Consider the following 25,111-nt stretch of genomic DNA (forward strand, 5'->3'; position numbering starts at 1 on the left):
TGAGAGGGAAAGTGGAGGCAGAGACAGGTGGTGAGAAAGAAAATGTATGCTTTTGTCTTCCAGCCTTAAATCGACAGCTCACTCTGGACAATGTGAGGAAAGAAAAGAGAGAATCACATTGCTGATGTGCAGATCCTGGACCAACGTGCACCTTAGCCAAGTTAGCAGATGTAAGATAATTTAATTTAAAGTAATTCAATTTAACTACAGTCCTACAGTGTATATTGTAGCACCTTGAGATATCGTTTGGTCTCAGTTTTCCATACTTGGAGCTTTATTTTTAGAGCTCTGAAGTCCTCACTTGACCCCTTCCAACTTTGTTGAACAATTTGAAATAAGGAAACAAGTGCAAAAAATGCAGCTTTGATGGAAACAAGGTGTTACAACACATGATAGTTTTAACGCAAACAGCACAAATTTAAAAACACTTGAATGAATTTCAACTTGTACTTGGTGATAAAAAAGCCAGAATATTCCAAATAAAAGATGCAGTGCAAAGGCGAGATTATGAGCAGCAACTTACCAGTGGCAATAGCAGTATGGATCTTGAACTTCCTATAAAAGTTTATTGACGCTAAAGTTTTAGTTTTATTTATGAGATTACAAGAAATTATGTCCCAGTTTTAAATAAGCAAAGAGGTTGTTTTTTTTAAACTCACCACGGTGACTTTAGTTTTCTTCTTTTTCATGCGAAGGACGCGGGAAGCAATCTGGATAGTGGAAAGGGTTTCTGAGAAATCTCTGGGTGAGGCAGAGATGTGAGCAATCATGGTGGTCCGGCAGTTCATGTTGCCTAGCGACTCCCTTAGCAACATGGTCAGCTTGCTGTCCCTGGTAACACACACGCACACACAGCGAGATGTGAGGATTTAAATCACCTGCACAGTAAAGGCTCCGTCGCTCAAACATGTGACAAAACTGGTCGATTTCCTAACAGACGCCCACATGCGTCAGACATTTGACAAAGGATTATTAATAGCTCGTCTTGGTCGATAGAGAAGACAGAAAGGATGCTATTAGCCAATGTTATAATTAAAGAACACTAAGATACCGTACTCGTATGAATGCATCTAAAAGATGATTACGTTTATGGATTCTTGTTCCTAAAACACACAAAAGGTTGCTATTTCTTATTAAAGCTCGTAGTCCTAAAAGAAGCTCTCTGGATATTGTGTAGTCTAATATTAGGAGATGATCTATCTCCCAGAGAGATTATACATGCAGATGGGAGAGGAAAACTAGGCTGTGTGTTTAAGAAAAGACTTTCTCTTGGGTGGGCTACTGCAATCATTCATAGGCGTGTGTGTGAGTGTGTGCAGAGGCCTGCAGGCTGACAGTGAGTACAGCTCCTCCGTGGCCCACTACCTCATGCTGCTGTCCCCCTTTTCTAAAAACACAGCCCACAGGCATGTCTCACGTACACCACATACTATGTGTACGTTCACATGCGTGCGCACATGTACACCCTTCTATCTGGACCTCCTCTTTCTCATCGGTGCTCCGCTCTTCCTCTCTTCTCTTTTAATCTTCTTCAGTGCCTCAGGCTTTAACAAACCCTACTCTCTCTCCCCTCGATCCATCTCTAACTCCTGATATCTTTCCCCGAGATTAATGTAGGTATATTCATGACTCATGAAGTATTTATTTACATGTTTGTACAATACCGAGGATGCCGGGTATTACATGTCAGCGTGGGCTAAATTTATGATCAGAGTTTTACTAGAGAAGACAACTGTACATGATTAAAGCAATTCTCTCCTTATGGCGCTAATATTAATCATTTAAAAGTTGAAACTGGAGTATATAATGTGTCCTTGGAGTGTCTGTATAAGATGGACATCACTGAAAAGAAGGGAGTTGGGAGCTTCAAGAGAGGATACTCAGGAGAACCCACCAGGGGTCTAAATTTAGACATCTTTAAAAAACTTAGTGTGAATGTGTGAAGAGCCTTAAAATTTAAATCAGCATATAGCGGCTGAAATACAAGTCTTGGCTGTTTGGGATCATAAAATGTTTAGGAAACTTTTCTTGTAGCTGGAATACAATGGCAAATGACATCAGAGGAAAATGAGTACATTTACTTAAGTAGTAACTACACTTTTGGGGGATTTCTACTTTACTGGAGTATTTCCATTTAATTTTCCACTACATTGGTTTGATACGTACGGGTAGCAGGTACTTTTCAAAACTGAATTCATAATGCAAAGGGCAGTATAATTATAAGACTATTGAATGAAAAACCAAGGCTACCAACCACTATGTAGAGAAATTCAAATAATGATTGGATTAAAAATGTAAGACCATCAAAGCCACATAGAGTGTGTTAAAATCAGCTCCAACTTTTCCATGTGCAAAATTTAATTGATAAACTCAGAGGTTGGTGTTGTCCCTTATGTCAACGCTTATCCATCTATCTCACGCAAATCTTCGTATAGAGGTAGCGGAGAAAATGACGCCATGCTGCTTCAAACCACCCATGGTCATTTTTAATCAGTTCCTATGAGCCAGTCTTGAGCAGCTTCAAGACTGCTGCCCTGCAAAGTCACAGAGTGACTTGAGAAAATCTTCTGCCCTTCTCATTCTTTCTCTTTGTTGCGTTGTAGATACAATGTGCAAAAATCTACTCTATATACTTTCGACCACTCTGTCTACAGTATAAATTAATGAGCAAAACTGGTAAACGTATCTTTGTTAAAACTAATGGTGCAACAAAAAAAAAAACTGTAAAAAGTAAAGGATTTCAAGTACTTTGTACTTTGAGGCAACTGTATTAGCATAGTTGTGCTGCATGACCCTTGCTCTGGGATTTGTAAGTCTGTGGTGACCATTATGTTATAGACTTGCACCCAGTCTTTGTGTCAGCAACATGGCATCTACCATAAAAACCAGCCCCTTCACATTCTGACAACAGTCGGAATCACCAGTGCCAAACCAGACTCAGCACAGCTTTGCTCACAGCCTCAGTGTTGGGTAGCAGGTTGTTTTGCAATGTAAATCCAAAAGCTGGTGATTAACTGAACCCAGTAAGGAGCACAGAGCTGCACAGCCTCAAGGAGAGTGGGAGAGGGAGGAGGAAAGAAAAGAAGAATTAAATAGAGGGATGGGTAAAATGAGGACATTTTTACCGTAATTTGATTCATCAATTAGCTGGACTGTACATACGGTGTACTGTATGATCAATATATGTATTTATATTTTCCGCACACAGTGTCTGTCAGCATCTACACATCTCTCTCTCCTCAGCTCTTGTTGCCGGCCAGTTAAGCAGCAAATTGAATTTGATGAATATGTAACAGCAGCTTTTGTTGTTCACAACGTTAATTCTCCCAAATCTGAAGAAACGTATACGATAAGTAATCTATTTCTTTTCCTCCACTCCTCCTGCCCCAAATCATCCTGTTTTCCCTTCACTGTTCCCAGGCCGCTTGTGTTCTCCTCTTTGATTTCTGCTTGAATGTTTTGACTGTACTCAAAGCAACTTTGCATATTTCAGTTCTCTTCTCCTCCTACACACACACACACACACACACACACACACACACACACACACACACACGCATACACCTGCTCACACCACCGTACTTGTATGGGATGTGTTTGCTCCCGTTGACCAGGGCCAGGATCACGTTGCCGAGGGCAGATAGCGAGAGGCACAGAGGGGCTGAGCCAGGTGTAGAGTTGTCCTTGCTTTTTCCACCTCCTGCTCCTCCTCCTCCTCCTCCTCCTCCTCCAAGTACTTTAACATCGCAGCTGCCCAGGTCCAGCAGGTGGAGGCGGCTACGACCTCCTGACACTAGCAAAGTGGGGAAAAATGCATCATAAATGTTAATACTGAATGTACAAATATTGAATGTAGCCCTCGATATAAACATTAGCATAATATGCAGGATTGATTACAATAATGTGTGCGAACTGGGAGGTTTAGTTTTCGAAAGATTAGGACATAAAAAATGCATGCTAATACATTAATTTGAGTTTGTCACCTATATTGCCTGCACGCTCACGCTCACAAACAGACAAATAGGTGCAGACCTGTGTCTGTCTGTTCCTCTCAAATGCGTTTTTATGCAGAGTGAAAGTAATTATCACCAGTGATATTTTGGTCACTCATCTGTCACCGTCTCTCCGTGTCAAAAACAATAAACCTCACACTACTGCATCATCACCTGGAAATTTATAGACAAGGGTGAATGTGTGATATGACTGCGAATTAATAATTTAATAGTAAATAGATCCGCCAATGTTTACACATACTACTTGCTTTGTCTGCTGTGTGGTGAAACAGTTTATTAATAGCAAACAATATGTTTGTCACTATGTCGTATCTGCACAGGTGGAGGTGCAGTACAGTAGCTTTAATAGTTGTTATAGGGATCTAATACAGTACTTACTCCCTCCTTTGCCTGTCTTTTCCATGCGATACTGGTATATGTGTAATGTAAACAGCATGTGTGAGTTCCTATGTTCCTCTTCGGTGATGTTGGGCCGCTGGCTACTGTGGCGAGCTGCAATGGCTGCATCCAGAAACCAGGCTGCTTTCTCTGGGGTTGGAGCACGCAATTCCGACTGGTTCTGGAGCTGCGAAATATATAGGAGGAAGGAAGATAAATATATGGCACGTTTATAGAGCTGATGTGAGACAGAGGCAGCAATGAGTGGCCAGAGACAAGAGAGACAGACAGAAGAAAGGTACCGCTAGGTCTTAGCGAGGGGGACTCTGTTTACCTGCCAAGAAGTGTCCAAACACTAATAATAGTGTTTGCTATGAGGAGTCAGTAATGCACAGGGCTGATTGGCATATTCTAGTAGAGCATTTCTGATTTGCCTGCAGCCATGGGAGAAAGAGATACCAAACCAGAGGAATCAAAGAGAAAGAGAGAGTGTGTGTGTGTGTGTGTGTTTGTGTGGTTCTGCAGGATATCATTACCGATGAGATTATGTCAGATTAGTTAAGGATTACACAGATGTGCTTGTATCAGACCCTCTAATCCTATAAACATATAGCTGTGCATGCACACACACACACACACTCACAGTAGCAGATCATCTGTCACTCCGTTGTTTTTGGCTCTTTACATTCATGCACTATTGGCTTCTAAGTAGACACTACCATAAAAGAAATGGTGGTGATTAGATTGAATGTAATGTAAGCTGCCTTTTGTTGACTAAACCTTTTCTTATCTAAGTGAGTGGCAATCTGTGATTAATCATTCTTACATTTTTCTTCAGTTCTTCAATTCTCTCCACCTTGTTTTATTTTTTATTTGTTCTGATATAGCCAGTTGGAAGCAGTGCCAAGAGATGAATGAATTAAAAATGCATCATGCATTTTTTTTTTTATAGAAAACACAAACCGAATACAAAACTCTTGTACTATGTGCATTGCACCAAGGTGAGTGCAAGCAAGTACATCCCACGGTAGCCAAGACAACAAAGACGTGCCTGGGGCTGAGAGAAACAAAGGTAAAGCGTAATGATACGAGACCGTGAAGCTGTTCGTACACACACTCTCAGGATTCAATCTTCTCATTACTGTACGTTACACGTACGATGGTCAAGTTGCAATGTGTTTGAAAGTGTGAATGCTTCAGTGCATGTGTACCTGCATGCCACAGATGGGGTCCTCGCATAGATAGACTCCAGGTGACTGTCCATCCTGCAAGCTGCCTGTAGCCACATCTGACAGCAAGTCCTTAAGGTTCTCCTCTTTTCCCCACACCTACACACACACACAATACACAGAATATTCATCAGAAGTTTTTTCCAAATATATAGTCAGAGGCAGTGATGTCACGTACAACACTGCTAACACAATAGCTACCATCAGCACTACTTGTACTGTCATACTGTCAGAAGTACCCTTTATGAAATGTCTATATCAGTAATGACATCTATTTAACTCTACAGGGAACATTTCAAAATGGTCTAATCTGTAGAATTGACCTCGACTGCAGACACGCGAACAGAGAAGCGTGCCCCTGTTTTCTCCTTCCTCTCGTTGATGAGCTTAAACAGCCAAGAGATGGCACAAGGGATTATACCCAGAGTCTGAAGGGAGTCATCACGGCCAATCATAGTGTACGATTTACCTAGATAAGACAAAATAGAGGAAGAGTGAACAAAAAAAAGAGACGTATCAAGAAGAGCATCATCAAAAAAGACTGCAGGAAACACAAAAGTGCTTTGTATAAAAAGGTGTGTGTGTGTGTGTGTGTGTGCATGAACATGTGTGTGTTTGGTGCATCCAGATTTGTCCGCCTGAGTCACAAGGCGATGATTACCCTCCTACACACATACACAAACACACACACCTGCTCAGGCTGTCAGGAGTTGGAGATCAAACACACCCCAGCACAAAGCCATATGTCACGCCTAACAATCACGTCGACACAAACACTTTACACAGAAACAGAGGACATCAAAAGCCTGACTCCTGTGATGCAGGATAGAGAAATGTGTGTGATTTGTTGTGAGGTAGAGATGGAGGGGAGGTTGTCAGCTGCACTGTAATTTTACATTGTTCTCCCTCAATGTTTCCTGGAGCATCCAGACACCTAGACTGTCACAACAAAGACGCGTTTCATGATTTGTCACAGAAATATTGTAAAAACTGGAAGCGAAATAGTGAACACGCGCAAGAAAAAGGACTGTATTTAGTGTCAGAACCTTTATGCTGTTATAATAGCATTTATATTGTATTAAAATGAAACTTTTAGCCTTCTCTGAAGCACAGTGGACATCTAAACATCATTAAAAATGCTTTAAAGAAAATGTTAAAGGATTACAGGTGCAGTGTGTAAACTTAGATGCACTTAGCCGTGAAGCTGCAGATTCCAATGGAATATCCCACAGACCTCCCTTTCAAAGATGAGGAAATCTACAATGTCCGTCAGGTTCAATTTGTCATATGTTATTTTATAAGTGACGAGGTTCAATTTAAGATTTGATTTTGAATTCCTCCGAATTCCACATGCAAGCTGTGCTATAGCTCCACTAAATTCAAGCTACTAGTTAAGCGTAAAAATCTAAAATCCGCTCTCTAAAGCCAGTGATGAACTAATGTGGCGATGCAAAATTGGGGCATCCATGAAAGGCAACCTGCGACATATGCACCGTAGATATACAGGTTCATTCTAAGCTAAAGCACATTCTTATTTTTAGGTGACTTCACACAAAGGAAAACATCCTAAATAAATGTGTTTAAACCAGCACTCATTTACTAGTTGATCTGTCTCTATACTTAACAAGTGAGATGTACTGTAGCTTCAGTTTCTGACAACAACATGCTCAAACAACTCCTTCTTCTTTTTGCCTTCCAGGCCTGTGTATGGAAGAGAAGTTACACATCTATGCAAGATTCTTTGAGGCTCTGCAATGTTCTGACTACCACCTAACTGCTCCACTGACTGACACAACGCACATATTGATGCTATGCTACAGGCAAATAAACGTTTGCTTGATGCATGAATGTTCACGTCTGTGTCTCTGATGTATATTTCTGGGAACTGGCGTTACGCAGAAGAGTGGCCGACCCGTCGGAGAGAAATCGAACAAGGTGAGAATCAGGAGTTTCAAAGACATGAGCTATGCAGACACACGCCGACTTATCATAACCGTAATAATAAACCAACCCAAGGACTGTAATCAAATCATTGGAAACAAATGATTTGGAGTCAGGAGATCCATTCGTTCCCATTTCTTGTTCCCATACAACGAAAATCTTGTTACTCTTTGTGAAAGTGTGCATGTGTGTGTGCACGTGAATAGACTTCCCCCGTATGTGTCTAAGAGCCAAGGGCCACAGAGCCAAAGATAGATGCTCATTGTGTTACTTTCCACATTTTAATTAGAAAAAAAAAGGTCATTATAAAACAGTCTCATTAAGATCCATGGCCTTAGGTGAGATATATTACAAAATGATCTCATCTTCTTCTACAACAGGAGCCATTTAAGCTAAAACCTGCGAGGTCAGGGCCGAACCATTACATTAAAATATCTCTAAACTTGATTGAAAGAGCAAACTCTCTTTGATTGATTTTTCAGTCGTGTGAAAGCGATTGCAGGATCAAAGCGAGGAGACTCAGTTATATGGTTATAACGCAATCACACAGTGGCATATTGGTTCAAGTCATAATTATATGAATCATCATCGTGAATCTTGACACAGTAGGCGTGTCGAGGGAACGCGGTAAGACGGAAAAAACACGGATCTAGACATTGTTGCTGATGTGTAGCCCATTTTGGGTTAGAGCCTCTGAGCGCCACTGTGAATATATGTATATGTGTTTTTTAATTGTGTGAGGACCTAAAAGAAAAACAGATTCAAAGGAGAATTGAGCTTGGTTCTTATTTTTGAATATGGCCCTTATTTCTGTGCTTGTCATGTTTGTATGCAATCGCGGTTATTCTGCTGAAAGATTATTACCAACATTAAAGCTCACTTCTATTTCGTTAACGAGAGCAGCAGGCTGTAGTATTATGGACGCGCTCTTTCATACACGCTCTTCAGAAAAGCAGCAGCTGTAAAACTGTGAATACACATTTCGAGCATCAAAAGTGCTTCGGAATGACATGTTTGCACTACCTGAATTTGAACCATTCCATCCGATTAAATTAAAAAAAAAAAAGTCTAGAAAATAACATTTGTGCCATTCATGTGTGCAAGGAACCAACAGAAAGTCAGCCAGCTGAAATAAAGGACATTTCTAATCAGGAGGCTCTCAACGTGCTCTGGTGGACATGAGCCCAAAACCACAGAAGCACAAAGAAGCCTCCTGAGACTTTTTGGCTCAATTCCCTACTGTGAAACTTTCATAAGAATAATGTGAGTGCCATCTCGGATTCTGCTTAAAGCTGCTTTGACTACAGTTTTAGCAACACTAGCGGACCCTAGGTACAAGTGTGGGGTTTAGTGTCTGGCCCATGTAGCAAGGAGGACCGGGAGTCGAACCACTGACGACTGCTCTACTGCCTGAAATGTTGATGCCGAGCAGCTGTGTCGTGCCGAGATATCTGTTCACAACTTCGGAGTTATTTTTTGAGTCTCGCTAAAGCATCTAATGGCTGAAATGAAAGTGGGTAGAGCAGCTTTAACAGCAGAGGGTTGGATGGCAACGGGGGAATGCAATGAACAGTTCCAATCGGATTCTAACGAGGGACATCCCATTTCATTGAGGTAAAACTGGATTATTTTCGGAGCTTGCGTTAATCTGTCTAAACTGTTGGCGTGTCTACGATCTGTCTGTCTGCCTGTCTCATGTTTCCTACACTCTGGACCCTTTTGCAATATTGCCCTGTTCCCATTTCCATCAATTATCCGTTCAAGTTAAGTCCCATGAGATTGACCAGAACTGTTGTGAATTTATAAATGAGTTGAGTTTCACTGCAGATTTTGCAGGGGACAAATTCCCCACTCAACAACAAGGAAAGGCATGTTTGTGTTTTCATAAAACTTCATTACTGTTTGTTCCAGCGAACTGCTGAGCAGTTATTACAGAAGTGTTCCCCGCTGAGCTGCAGCAGCATTTCAGCCCTCTGCCTTTGTTGTCTGGCAGCAGTTCGAGGGGACTTGGAAACTCCGACTGGATATATGAAGATCACAAGCCAAGACGAGTAATGCTGCTTACATGAACCGGGATAAACACAACAGGGGATGACCCAGAGTTTAGGAACATGTCTGTGCATCAGTGTGCATGTGTGGTGGGTCCTTATTTTTTGCCAGAGTGCATGTGTGTGGGTTCAGACATGTTGCAGTGTGCACTAGGGGGTGATGACCTTTTTCTAAGGCAGCTTCTCTACAAACCAGCTTCAAACGGATTAAGTGGAGAGAAAGGAAGACAGAAACAGACAGAGCAAATGGAGAATGCTTTCAGCTTCAGCAGACACTAATCCTCCTCTTTCTCTGAGAAAGATGAGGCCCAGACGATCGGGTGAAACACTGACGCACTGACGGTCAGACGCACACACGCACACGCACGCACACACTAGAGATGACTCACAAGGTGAACATGCTCTGATTTTGTAGTCTCTATGCGCTTGCGTGTAAGTGTTACCCAGCTTGGAGTGTCCAAAGCAGAAGACGCAGCCATCTGCTCCATTCACCACCGACTGAATCACCTCAGCAACCGTTCCCGCACACACCTCCGCCTTAGCAACGGGCAGAAGGAGAGAGAGAAAAAGGTAGAAAGAGGGGAAACGAAGTCATAAATATATTAATGTATAGATTCACTAGAGAATGGATGCTGTGTTTTTGCCTTTTACCATTAACCACAAATACCTTCAAGTCTTGTCATGTTTAAATGATCAGGAAGCAAATAAAAAAAACAATAACAGGCAAATAATAGACATTCGTCCCTTAGTGTCAGTGACAATGTGTTCACATTATGAAAACACAGCTTGGGAATGTTTGCACATTATTATTCCAAGATGATCGCCGTCATTTTGAAGCGGCACTGCACCCTGGTCAAATTTAGCTTGCTTGAACTTACATGTTTGATTCAGCTGAATCATCTGGCCCCTCCCGAATTGTGACGAAACTATTTCTGGTAAGGACCTTACAGTCAGTCATCAGGAAGTAAGACAAGATATAATCATCCTGTTGAAGTGTTGAGGGGATTGCTGCATGTACCTCCCTCCCTTCCCCTTCCCCAAGGAGCCGCGATCCTGCAGTGCATGCTCTTCACCTCTAACATTTTTTTTAAAAAACACATTGGATATAACAGCCATGTAGAATGCTAGTGTGTAGTGTCTCTGTTAACATTTTTAACAAACCAAATCATATAATACACACATATGAGCTATTTTTGTCTATTATTCTATTTGTGGCAAATCGTTAAATGAAACAGACACGAACAAAGTATATTAGGTTTTAATTATCTGAATGGATGCTCCAATTTTTAAAGGCTACTTTTTTTAACATTTCCATTACATTTCTCACGGTACTACATTAGAAGGGAGCCTATAGCTTAACAGAGTGAAACAGCACCAAATCAGAAAAAAGTTTCATTAGTTAACACTTCAGCAATTGATATTTTGTAACACTAAGTGTTCAGATCAAACAAACAAAAAACTCTATGTGTTAACTTTAAAACTTTATAGGTTGTTACTGTTTAGGCAGGTGATTAGCTCTTAAACTAAGATAAGCTCCTAATCTTCTCATCTCATTTGTCACTTAAAGTAAATAAATGTATCCCCAAAATGTCAAACTATTGTTTAGTATTGTATTTCTACATTTAATTTCGTCTTACCTGTGACGCATCAGGAGCGAACGCAGCATCAAATGTGAACATCTTTGGAGGGACCTGATTGGCTCCCGACCTTTTCTGGGCGGCAGTGTTTGTTGTCTGATTGGCTGAAGGGTCCATGATGGTGACCTGTTTCTTCCTGGGATCCACTTTGAGGAAGGAACTGGACTCGGCTGCGTCCGACTGAGACACCGTGCACACGCGCACCATCACTTTGACCTGCACAAACACATACTTACAGGTTAGAAGAGAATAGTAAAGCAAGGTGAGCATTTTGAAGGCCTCACATCAAACAATGCAGATGCAGACACAGAAGAAAATGATGTCTTTGTTCCTGTTTTACCACTTGTCTAGAAAACAATGTAGCACACTGTAATTTTCTGTTTCACGATCTGCTCGTGCTGATTACACATTTTTCTTCACTTCCAAGCCACTTAAAGTTTTTTTTTTTTTTCTGCCTGACTCAAAACGATAGATTTGACATTTTTCAAGGACTGTTGCTAGAGGCTAACTAAATCTGCACCTTAACCACATCAAAGGACTCCTACAACTCAGCCTTTTGCTTCTTGTAAGACCTACATGAGTATGTACATGTTCTTCCTCTCGCTGTTGCTCTCTCATTCATCAGCTCATTCGCCCTAAGTGCTTCCCCCCCATCACCACCACCACCACCTTCACCTGTCACTCTTTAGCGATCTCTCTCTGTCTCTCTTATCCTAAATCGCACTTCACGCCCTCTACACCTTCAGCTCGCTGCCACATATTAAAAGCTCGAAATGCAGAAAATCCGGTTTCAGTTCTCTCCTCTCGCCCCCCATTCTCTCCTTCCTCCCACTCCTGTCACAAACTGTTAGCAGCTGCAGTTTTACCACCTGACAGCTGCTGTTGTTTTCTTTGATATCAGATGAAGCGGAAACGCTGCGTCATCAAATCTGAGTGTGCTACTGAACATTTGAACATATAAACAACCTTTTCTCTGTTAGGCAATGATGTTTTCAAGTTTGCAGTACTTTCTAGCAGTTTTTTGGTTCTGCCACCTCTGGCTACATGTACGTGTTTGATCTCTCGCGCTATGTATTACTCTCTGATTCAGCCCCTTTGTCTCGATCTTTCCATGTTTGTCGCTAAATCTTTCTTCCTGCTCCATGCTACAGCATTATCCACAAGATTTTTCCTTCTGTCAACTGGGAGAGAGGCTTAGTTGAAGCAGATTGGTGTCAGGTACTGTGAGAGATTTATTGATATAGTCTTAACAACACCAACTGTCTCATGGCCTGATCTGAGCCAGCTCAAGCATCAGATATATTTGATATTTACACTGGGACTTCTTCTTCTTCTTCTTCTTCTTCTTTTCCTTTCGGCGGTTCCCTTTCAGGGGTCTCTGTCTCTCCAGACTTCATCATACAATACCACGGCTCCTCTCTCTGCACCCTGTCATACGCTTTCTCTAAATCTACGAAGACACAATGCAACTCCCTCTGACCTTCTCTGTACTTCTCCATCAGCATCCTCAAAGCAAATACTGCATCTGTTGGACTCTTTCTAGGCATGAAACCATAGTGCTGCTCACAAATGTTCACCTCTGCCCTTAGCCGAGCTTCCACTACTCTTTCCCACAACTTCATTGTGTGGCTTTATTCCTCTGTGATATTTACACTGGGACACTGCAGGGATAAAGCACATACCACCAATAACATTATCTGAAGCTGTTTACCTTTAAGATGTATTTCCTAATTCTTTTCTATCCTTCTTACTCTTTCTTTAAGCCTTCCTGCTTCCTGCAGGACTACTGTATACGAAAAAGCCTTTCATTTACTGCTGTACAATATTTTCTCATCTCTTGCTTATCTTATTCTCATCTGATTGCATTGCCCACACCTGTTCCCATTCCATCTTTGTTTTTTTTTGCACTTGTGCAAAGAAAACATTCTCAGATATATGATTGTTTTGAAAAAAAAAAACAACTGTTTGTGATTTGATTTCTATTTATTGCAAATGTTAAAAAGACAATAATCCATCCATCCATCCAGCTGTGATTCGGCGATCAGTGAGTTCAGCCCAAGAAAGTTAAGGGCTGCACAGAGAGACATACGCAGAAACATAACCATTCCCACTCACATTCACACTTATGGGTGCGAAGGTAAGTGCACCGACATTGGACTGTAAGAAGAAACCAGTTCACCTGGAGGACACACTAGCAAGCATTGGATGAAAGTGTAAACCCCACAAAAAAAAAGCCCCTGAAAAAGAAGCTAATATACACTAGTATATTTAATTTCTTTACTCTTAAAAAAGTCTAGTCTTAGACTATTATCATGGAAATGTAAATCGAAAAATTAAAGTAAAAAAGTAAAAATGGAAAAACAAGGGTGGAACAAGTATTGATTCTGTCAGTTTTCAAACCTAACATAAGCAATAACCAGACTACAAACCAGTGGAAGCTAACAGCTACAGTTGAGAATACTGATGACACAAAAAGCAAACATTGTTTCTGACAAGGCAGTTTAATGCATGACAGATGGAAAAAGCAGAATGACAAACAGCAAAGCAGCTGACAGAACACAACACAGGCTGACAGGCGGAAGATATGCAATTTCTCATCCTTGTACTCTTGACGTTTTGAGTTGACAGAAACGGCATGAATCCATCATTAGCTTTGGCGTCTGCATAACTAGAGTATCTCATTTCAGCAGGAGCTATACAGCCTGGCCATCAGACCTCGAAAGGACACACATTCCAAACCTCACATGAGGATGCAGACGTGTGCAGCCTAGCTTTACCTATGCATGCTGGGATCGATCTCTAGACCTTGAAAAGGTAAGTACGATAAAGAGAACTGATGGCTGGGTAATAGTTTCACGTTATCGAAGTAATTCTTCCAAAAAGAATACTCAGAAATGAGGACTTATCATTATCATCTACTTGAAATCATGCCGCCTTAATACTAAATCTCATTTAGTAATGGCTGTCGTGCAATATTCCAGGAACATGGTAGGTTTTCATGTTGACAGGTTTAGAGATGCATGGCAGATGAAAAAGACTACTGTGTTTTAGTGTCTCCTAAGAGGGAGACACTGTAAGATAAAGCAGTCACATAATAAAAGGAGGAGACTTATAGTGATTTAAATGCTACATTTATTTACCTCCCAACAGTAATTTGTTACGAACAAAGAAATCTAGTGAAAAAAAAGTCTGTCAAATGCTGAGAATGTACAACATAGGATTTTCATGTACGTGCTTGACTCTAGTTTTCAAATAAATTGGCTTATTAATTCATTATCCTCTGCCACGTTATTGTGCTCCCACATAATATTGATAACATGTATAAAGCAATTTTCTTTTTGGACCAAATTATTTGCTATTAATTATTCCAAAGCCCTTGGGCAAAGAGCCAAAGGCAACCAGAACAAGGTCATGTTACACTGAATGAACTCACCTCGAATTAGTGCTTCATAAAAAAAAAATAAGAGCACGAAAGCCTGCTGGTAACTAATATACTACCATGTAAAAAGCACAGAGGCAAATAAAACTCTAAGAGCTCTTACTGGTTTGTGTTTATATGCACATTTCTCCCACTACTCTCTTCATGTGCCACATTCACACACAGCTAGTACACAAACACATTGAGAGGCTTTCCTTTGGTTGCATCATTAAATGACCATGGGCCATTTAGGCAAGTTGGTTTAGTAAACATCATGTGAGTGAGTGTGTCTGAGAGAGTTTCTGTGTCTTCCTCCGATGAAGGTAATTGTACATGTGTGTAAATTCAAACGCGTGCCCGTAGATGTGAGTGCGAGGTAAACTGAGATGTCGTCCGAATGCATAAATATTTAAGAACGTTGATCCAGTTTAACTGGGCTATTTAGAGTTAATCTCAGGTCAAGAGGTTGCATTTAGAAAACGAAAAGATACCACGGAACTACACAAACGCACGCGCTCTGTCTGTCTCACGCACACTTTCCGTGCTACGCCCTGTGCTGGCCCCAATAAAAGAGCCCATCACATCAGCAACAGCCTGGGGGTAAGGATTTTGCCATTGCTCGTTTTACAAGGCGTAACTCATAAAGTCTGCTCCCCCCCCCCCCCCCCCCCCTTCAAGAGCCCATTACCTCCTCATGTCTGAGAGTCTTAAAGGTAAGCGAGTTAAGGTGTGTGTGTGTGTGTGTGTGTGTGTGTGTGTGTGTGTGTGCAGCTGTAACGATACTCAAATCAAAAAGTTTTTGGTGATGACCACCAAACACATTAGCAAAACTGTGACAGCATTAAAGCTACACACTGTGACTTTAAAGCCGTCACCCTTCTAACCAATTAGAGAAGGTTTAACCCTGTGCGTCACATGCTGCTGCAAAAAGGTTCTTTGCTTGTATCTATAAGGGGCCACAGGCTTTGACACAGTGTCAGTATTTGACGGCTTGAGTGGATTGATCTCTAGTTTGATTTCCAAAGGCAGCACTTTATTAGCTTTAGGGAATAGCTTCAAAATGTTCTTTCTGTGCGTACGCAAAGATTGTTATGCATGTAGCCAATAGATTGGACAGTTATGATCCCAGCTCACAAAATCTTCACCTTCTGATTGCCATCGCTCAGCAGTCAGCTGAAAGTTTAAACATGAGTCCTGTATTCTTGCATGTCTATGTGTGTTATCTAATCCAAACCCCAATTTACACTTCGGGGGTCCTTGGCCTGGTTCCACTAGGGATTTGATCCCTGTGACAAAGTAATGCAGTCGATATGACATATATAGACACATATATGCAGGAAGAACACACAGCTAATGGACTCTTGTCTGGTTTTTAATGAAAAATACTGATTGGGAAGAAGTGTGAGGGATGTTTTTTTAAGAAAAGAAAGATAAAGGGAGACCCTCAGGGGGAAATGGGTCACTGATAAAACACTTAAAGTAATTTCAATCTATCTCTTGGTTAAAACAGTCTGAACGGGTTTTTATTTGAAAAAGGTCAGGAAATTGACCTCTTTCACTAATCAAATTTCCACATCAAATGTAAGGTACGTTGTAGTTGTAGTTACTTTCCAAAACTCTTAAATCAATGAAATATTCTACTATTAGATTATTTACCAGAAACCTTTACTAGAAAGTTGCATGGAAACCTGTTGTCTTAAACTTCTCTGGAGAGTCTCCTTACTCAAAGTCAGCAGGGTATGTATGGAAGAATATTCAGGCCAAAAGGTGTGAGAGCACATGACTGAATTTGGAGAGCTTCTCCGTTTGTAGGTCAGCGTTTGAGCGTGAGCAGGCATGGATTTGTGGGAGCAGAGTCAAATTGGAGCGTGAGGGAGGACAGAATCATGAGCGTAACAGCTGATTTGAGCGAGCAGAACAAACACCTGGGGAAAAGATCAGACACAGAAACATGGACAAACACAGAAGAGCTTTTTTTTTTTTTTTTTACTGGGGCCATTTTTGCGGAATTTCTTATCTTAACTCTCAAGATAGGAACAGTATAAGATAGGATTCTGTGCCTTTTGATGTTACAGGAGCAAATCTTTACCACCTTTAGGAATACTATCTTATTTCCATTTATCCTATCCAAACTCCACTCAGATAACCCTAAATGCTTAATCCAACATTGGTGGAGATTATGCTCATAAATCTGACTCTTGCTCATACAAATCCATGTTTTTTTGAACGGTTTTTGTGTAAAGACACCTCCATAATTTCCTTTTCTTTTACAATTTGCAGTTTAGTGATGCAGTTCTCCACTCAACCTGATTTTACAGCCGCAGCTGTCAATGTAACTTTTACCAATCTACTCCCACTAACTTTGTTAAACTCTTGGGGGTAAGTCATTGAATTAAACCGTAACCTGTATCACGGACATTTGTCTTATTATTGTAAAAATGCACAATTTAATTTGTACTAAAAACACACAAAGGGCATGTTCTTGCAGCACACTAGGCAAAGTTTAGTGCATTGCTGCCTCCTACTCACCAGTAACATTATCGCTTACTTTGTTGTTACTCGGTTGTTTTTAAGTTTGCTTTACTCAAAAATAATAGGTAAATTGGTTTTGGTAACTATGCAGTTACCTCTAACTGGATTGAAACTAGTGCTAAATGCATATTGTTGATAACAGCCGTTAAAACTTGCAGTGCATCGCTTCGTCCCATTTTTCCTCCTCTCTCCGTTTCCTGCTTTCACACACATATAGACCTCTGCCTTCTTCCGACCTCCTTTTGTGCTTGAGAAAAATCATAGCACTCTATATCACTGTCCGCCCACTCCATTTACTCTATTCCCTCTCTGGCTTATCTCCCTGCTGTCCCTCTCTAACTTTCTCCCTCTTCCCCAGTACAAATGGCGAGAAAAATCACTGTCTCCTCTTATTTCCTCTTAATCTCCTCTTCCATTACTTCTCATCGTTCATGCTGCAGTTAGTAGTGATGCAAAGGAGAGAGAAACTGAAACGACATGAGACACTGGAGAAGTTTATTTTGTGTTTTCAACAAGTCTGTCTGAGAAGAATTTGTATATGTAATTTATGTTTCCCTCTTTAAATACAGAAACGCCTGGTCCGTTTGAACCTTATTATTATTACTAGTTTTGATAAAAAAGAGCTGATAATAATGGCTGCAACAGCTTGGGTGGTTCATTCCCATGCTAAAGAGTGAATATCCTGACAAATCCAGAGAAACTGGCCTGACCTTTAATACCCTTTAGCTATAGAGCTGCCTATTCCTCCACTTTATGCACCAAACTGGGGCACAATCAAGTCTTTGAGTCATTTAAAGTACAGGAATTCAGAGAAGATTGTTCAATAGTCCCTCACTGCAGCGCTTTGTTACTATAGGCTGGGAAATCAATGGGAAACTGAAGCTGAGACCTAAATGGTTCCCAAAGATTGCAGAAACACACATTCATGCAAATACGGAGCGATGGATACAAATACCATATAAGAACAGCACGTTCAGCGCTCGGATCAATTCTAATTTTAACTTCTTTTCTAATATCTTTATTCCAGCTCCACTCACATTATCATACGTTGGCTTTTCTCAGCTGGACATACTGCAGAGCTTTTACAGTGTGAGGTGAAAAATAACATTTCTGTAGTGACGCTGAAATAACTCGCTTGGAATTTTCCAGTACGAGTATGTAACACACAGTGGCAAAGCTGGTCAGTCCATGTTAGCTACGCACATTTTAACTCCATTAAATTAACACCAAATAACAAAATGTCACTTCTATATTGGCCCTTACTCGGTGGTTACAAGGCCCAAAGCTGAATCCTCTGGAGCCATATTAAGAGAAGATTTCTCACAATTTCTAGGTTTACACAAGCCAATCTTAACTAACTTCTTTATATTTTGTTAGTTGTGCAAAGGCAAAGTTGTGCGAAGGTCCTCGGTGGACAGCATAGCCAACATGAGACTGTTCTAGGAGTTCCCCGGTGAAAGCCTGGTTAAGTACCGACTTGAACCTCTTTGTTGTGAATGAAGAATTGCTATTTAGAAAGTTAGTTAATAAACTGAGCTAGCTGCTAGCTAAGGCCACATACAGTAACGTGTTTTGTAAAAACACGCCCCATCGTTTTGTTAGCATAACTAGCCACCAGCGTCATGTAAATTCACACATGAAGAGGGTTGTGGGATATGTTGGCTTGTCAAGGATCTACCTACTGGAGTCTTCGTTAAAAGTAGATCCGCTTTTGTCGTCCACATTGAAAGGAGGCTTCACAATGGGACGACCTTGTTGTGACGCAAGTGGAGTTGAAAAGCAGCCTTCGAAGGATTTTTTTTTTCTTTTTTTTTGCAGGCCCTGAATTAAACCGCAGCCTTTGTAACATGGACCTTCTGTCATTGATCTCCATTATTGTTCTCAAATGATAAAAAAAAACAGAAAACAAGACTGTTGCATGAATTTCTCATTGGAAAGTATAAAGTTTCTATCTATTGGTCTATTTATGTATCTGTGTATCCATTGGGTGATGTGTTCTTCAATTACATCAGACATTGTTTATTCAGAGTCCTTCTCAATAACTATTTGGACTCATCCACAAAATTGTCTATATCTTATCTAAATTAACTAAAATCTACAGTTTATGATATTCCTGAGGTGTTGAAAAGGGTTGAAAGAATATTTTTCTCTAAGTAGGTGTAAATGGAGTTATGCTGATAGATAAGAGACTAAAACTTTTTCTTTTTCTTTTTTTTTTTTGATGTGTTGACTAAAAGAAAACCCCAAACCTAAGATCGATACATCCAATGGGAAACTGACAATGATTCCTGTGGACATTGCTGTCGTCATTGTGCAGAAGATGCAGGTGGAAAATAGAGACACTCGTCGATGCCAGCTCAGTAGACTCCAGCCGCTACACGCAATAAACTTAAAGATGGGCAGTGAATGCTTGGAGGACTTTGACCTGAGCTTTGCCTCTCACTCTTCCCCTTCCCACCAGACTTGATTGTAACTTTGATGCAGCTGAATAATCAAGCCTTTGACAGTAGCATCCCCCAAAACTATCACCTTGCAGTTATGTAATATCATGAGTAAAGAAGGAATTTCTTACTTTGCATTTATCAGTTAGAAGTAAAATGAATGTTTTGGTTGAACAATGGAATCATAGCAGTTGCTTGTCTAGCACCAAATTCAAGTAGTTGAAATTATATAACCCCCAGAATCCGTCTTGGAAGGCTTTACCATCTGAGCGTAGTGGGAAGTAGTGGCGAAGCAGGGGGGTGGCTTCATATTTCCCTCAGTCCTTCTGACTAAATGTACTGTGGAAATATTTCAATTTTACTGATTGCACACAATTACATCCGGAAGAAAAATGAAAAATATCCTGTGGCTGCGACGTATTAAGGTGTGCGGATAATTCATGTTGTAGTTTAAGTCAGTCAAGTTTATGTTCAGTAATGATGGTTGGTCCGAATATGCCATTTATTCATTTATTTTTATCATAGCTAATAAGCTGCTTTTGTTTGATGTTTGTTATTAATCGATTTGAACATATAGATTAGCAGTTGTTTAACAAGCACTTTGGAGCAGCGGCTCTTCAATACAGCAGCATCTCACCCTTCAGTCGCCCCAGTGTTGTTAACGACGATTCTAAAATCTTAAATGGATGTCTCTTCCTCCTCTTCTCTTTCTTGAATTGACTCTTTGACATTTTGACATATTAATCCCCATGATTATTCTAATGCTAAATGCATTCAGAGGTTTAAAGTTATTTATTATCATCTGGCTCTGCCCCCTGTTTGGCAGCATTCGCACAATCATGCTGAAAGCAAAACAAAAAAAAAACGTGTGAACGCAGAGAATACAGCAGGAAAGAGTAAGGTGTGCATGTGTGTGCGCGTGTAAGTCAAATGCTGCATCGCTGCCAATACTGACAACATTAATATTTCAGCTATGAAGTGGAACAAAGTGGCTACTGGATTCCCTTAACAGAGTCACTCACTCATTTAGATATAAGGCATACACACACCCAGATAGCCATGAAGACACACAAATGACGTTTGCACATGAACACGCTCCCTCACAGATGCACACAGCTTGTGGCCCAAGAGGGATCGTAGCTGCTATTAAAAATTGATTAGCTGTCATAGTGTCATTTTCCCCAAGGTCAAGTTGCAATCTCCGAGTGTGTGTGTGTGTGTGTGTGTGTGTGTGTGTGTATGAAATGATGGCTGCGGAGATGAAAGAGGTGGGGGGAAAGAAAACTCCCACAGTCTTTCGTTGTCATTCAGATACGGAGAAGAGCTGAGAGGATGCAGATAAAGCCAATGCACAAGTTAAGACTTATCCATAACCCTGTGGTCGGTGGGCGGCCACTCTACTACCTGAACCCCTTGAGAGAACTGAACCAAATTTCATGACAATTAATGCAACAATTGGTATTAATATTAGATTTGATATTTGGACTCGGCCCGTAGTGATGGACAGACGGTCATTGCAATGCTACAGAATTAGCTCTGGTGTTAAAAAAGTGTACATGATACATACAGACAGCGATCAGGCATAACATTATGACCACCTGTGACCAAAACATTACAGCCACGTCCAGTACAGCCCCACTACCCACTATGACCTCAATAGTAAACACACTGTAGAATTATCACCTTTCTTTTGTAAACTTTCATAAAGCCCACGGCTGACAAAACTAATTTTAGACCACATCAATTAAATCAGGACATTTGTCAATCAAATACAATCCTCTGCATCTGTATTTCACTTTTTTAGTTTTTATCTGACAGTTTAAAACATTTGTCTTGTTTTATTAGTCTGCACTTCAGCGTAGTGATACACAGCTTAATTTCCTCGACTGATACGCATCTACCACCCTCCCCCCCCCCAACCCCCTGCAGTCAGTGGTCTGAATGGAAGGGTCCCAGCAGGCTGATTTGATTAAAGGGAGACAGAGCTTACCAACAAAATCTAGAGAGACAGTGTGTGTAGAAATATCAGAGGGGAGTTTGAGATACACATGCCACTCAAGATGCCACTCAGGATTCCATTTAATTTGACGTCCCTACATGGAATAGAGCTGAACTCTCACTATATATCCTACTCTGTGTTTTTCAATAAAACACACATACACACACACAGACACACACACACACACAAGGTGATATGTCTGACCTGTGTAGGTTGATTTCCCCTGGCTTTAAATGTGATGGCTCAATCTGTTTTTCCCATATTAACATCTGGGAGAACAATAAGCCTCCATCACAGACAAGCCCATGTATTCTGCAGGATGTATCACACACACTTCTGCCGGGGGATAAGCCGCTTCCTTGACAGCTTTCATTGAACACTGTAATCCTATAAATTTTTGAGCATGCAAGCCTGTATGTGAGTGTGAATGTGTGCAAATGCCATTTCAGCAGGGAACCAACCCCTGCCGCAGGTGACATTTTTACTGGAGAAATGTCACCACTGCCATTTTCTTCCCATATGTTTGTATGAGCCTGTGTGTGTGTGTGTGTGTGTGTGTTTGATTAGGTCTTGGCAAGCTTCAATTGATTTCACAGGAGAGGCTTGTTACATTCTAAATACTAGAATGTCCCCCAGCCTTGATGCCATTTCCCGTTTCTTTCCAAACCCCAGCACGATGGCAATGACTGCTTATCAGCGAGAATAACAAACTGCACAGGGATATTTTTGATTTTTTTTTTTTTACTTCAAGATGTTACAGCCAGGAGCTGCTTAGCTTGTCTTAGCATAAATCCTCGCACTGGGGCAAACAGCTGACCTGGCTTAGTCCAGATGCAATATTACATTTGGTTTATTTACACTGCACAAACATGGAGTATAAAAACAGGGTTGAATGGGGAGTGTTTTTTTTAGATTATTTCATAGCCAAGCTAACATTTTTTCCCATTGTTTCCAATGGCTGAAGCTTCATAATTAATAAACAGATGTGAGAGCTGTATCACCCATAAGTTCACCTGGTTTGGCAGTGTTTGCAAGTCTCTCTCCGGCTGACTGGCCTTTTTGGCTGTGTTGTTATTTTTCCAGTCTTGAGCCAAGCTGTGACAAATTGGGGTATTGTCCAGGAGCTGACCCTGGGCCCTCTTTTACCTTAAAGCAAGACTCATACCACTACGGTTCTTCCTATTAGTCACAGTGGCTTCAGGCTGCAAGCTACCAGCAGGGCAACAGCAAGACCGAACTTGGTTCGTATCTAAAACGATTAGACACCGTTATCAAAGGCCCACTGTAATAGAGATCATACTAGAATGGTGGCACTGGGAAGCAGAGTGCAATTAAACCACAGTGACGGCAGACATTTATACACAGAGGGGCGGGCAGGACAAGCTGATCAACTCCATCACAAGATCACAGAGGATAATAGCAGGAAAAGAGTGAGGCCAGGAATAATATAATGAGGCAGAAAGACTGTGTGAGGAAGCTTTTGGGTCCCACTGTGTAATGTAAAAGGAGTTTATGTGAAGAGGTGTATAGTGTGAGAATTATTTGTGAGTGCCTTTGTAATCATGTGAGTGTGAATCTGTCTCCCTGACAACTGGGGAGACATCCGTCACCTCCATATGGAGACAAATGGAGAGAGAGGCTCAAATACAGGGACACATTAACCACGTAACTCATAAAATAATCGCTTTTTCAAAGATACAAAATTTATAACAGTGAAAGTGAAACATTTTAATATTTGGATTTTAAATGCTGCTCATGTGGCAGCATCATTTTATCTGCACATCTCATTATGGTCCACATAGCACGAAAGCAGATTTCTACATTTCTGTCCATTAGCATTTAGACACCGGTTTTTAACATCATTATTTCTTTAATAGCATTCTGCATTAATTTAGTGAGTAATATTCCTACATTTTATTACTTCTTAATTGACAGCAGTAAGTGGGTTTGTCCTCTCATGTAATGTTTCATGTAAAACACACACACACAAATACAGTATAGCCACAAAAACGAGTATCACACGGACAAGAACGGCTTAGGCAGAATGTGCAGACCCAGTTGTGATGTACTCCCACAATATCTTACTTCAACCTGGAGTATTCGCTCAAAAACACAATAACGCAACAGGAGATGTGTGGGGTCCCTTTCCTTCTCTATGATGGACACTCCTGTTGGATGTCTGTTTGATTTAGTCTCTGTACTCATTCATTTTGTTGCAGTAAGAGCACAAACACACACACACACACGCACACAAACAGAAAGAATCAGTGAGCCTCTCACTCAAACTGTGGAGGAGGGGGCACTAAAAACTCATTACATGGACGATCAATATTGCACACACTTGAGAAGCATGAAACCCCTCTGCATTCCCGACACACACACACACACGTTTCATCAGCGGCCGGCTGCAGTGACAGATGACTTTTGTCAGTCTGAGGTGTGTTACCATGGTAACCATTAGGCTACATCTCAGTATGGTATAGCAGGGGTGAGGCACACACACGCACACACACACACACACACACACACACGTAGTAGTTGACACATTTAGACAAACTGGCAAAGGTCGTGATAAAATACCACAGCTCAATATTTTAGCACATTCCAGTACTTTGTGGATTGCAGTAGTACTCATCCTAAAATTAAATGACTTCAACATGTTAATTCAGGTGGTTTAGAGCAAACGCCATTGAAACTTAGGCTGCTTATAGACCTGTTAGATAAAAGATATAACAATCGAATCATTTAAACATTTAAACATTAACATTTTTTTTATTCGCTCAGAGGCTGGTTATAAAATGTAACAAAACTCGTCTGTGACTCACGTGACCAAGCTGTCAAAGTCTTCAGGTTAAGTTAGAATCAGACTTTCAATGAAGATGAGTTTATATCAACAAAAATAAACCTGGTTTGGTACAATGTGTTTATAACAGCTTAACTAAGACAACGCATCCACTGCACAGACAAATCATTGAACAGCAAGTGATGTGTCATATTTCACTTTGGAAAAATAATGACATTTCCACTGCATCATTGTGATGCATTTGACACAAATCATAGCAGGCTATCCAAAATCAATAGCAATCAATAGTCTTAGTCCTTTAACAGATAAGTCGCAAATCTAATAGTGGTCCAAAATAAGCTATGGTAATATAGGTCCGTATACCAAAGTAATGGCAAAAGTAAAGGAATATCCATGTAAGCGTTGTACAGGATGCCTTCACTGATGCATCTTTTGGTTCTAGTTTGAGTTGTACATGTAAACGAATACCACTAAACTTCTCTCACTCTGACTTAGCTACACTGAAATCTCACTACTTCTATCCAAATGACATCCTGTTGCTCACACTGTGGACTTGTCATCCTGCTTTTGCAGTGCTCCCCCAGATGACATCATTTGAACTCCTAATGATGAAAACCTCCTCCGGGTGATGTCATCAGGAGGAGGTTTTCAGTTAGAAGCAGAGAAAGATTT

General features: G+C 40.8%; 1 protein-coding gene across 4 annotated transcripts in view; it reads right to left on the minus strand.

The window, feature by feature from the left end:
* Positions 1 to 25,111, minus strand: part of kif26ba (kinesin family member 26Ba) — an 83,209-nt gene that overhangs the window by 16,522 nt on the left and 41,576 nt on the right. For all 4 annotated transcript variants that reach the window (XM_067488771.1, XM_067488781.1, XM_067488762.1 and 1 more), the window contains exons 6-12: positions 11,247 to 11,462; positions 10,053 to 10,146; positions 5,944 to 6,089; positions 5,603 to 5,719; positions 4,392 to 4,578; positions 3,583 to 3,793; positions 660 to 831 (exon numbers count right to left, since the gene is read on the minus strand). In XM_067488771.1, the coding sequence (XP_067344872.1) occupies positions 660 to 831; positions 3,583 to 3,793; positions 4,392 to 4,578; positions 5,603 to 5,719; positions 5,944 to 6,089; positions 10,053 to 10,146; positions 11,247 to 11,462 (1,143 nt within the window). The remainder of the gene's footprint in view (positions 1 to 659; positions 832 to 3,582; positions 3,794 to 4,391; positions 4,579 to 5,602; positions 5,720 to 5,943; positions 6,090 to 10,052; positions 10,147 to 11,246; positions 11,463 to 25,111) is intronic.

This window comes from Channa argus, chromosome 2 (assembly GCF_033026475.1).
Source record: "Channa argus isolate prfri chromosome 2, Channa argus male v1.0, whole genome shotgun sequence".
In the NCBI taxonomy this organism is placed as follows: Eukaryota; Metazoa; Chordata; class Actinopteri; order Anabantiformes; family Channidae; genus Channa; species Channa argus.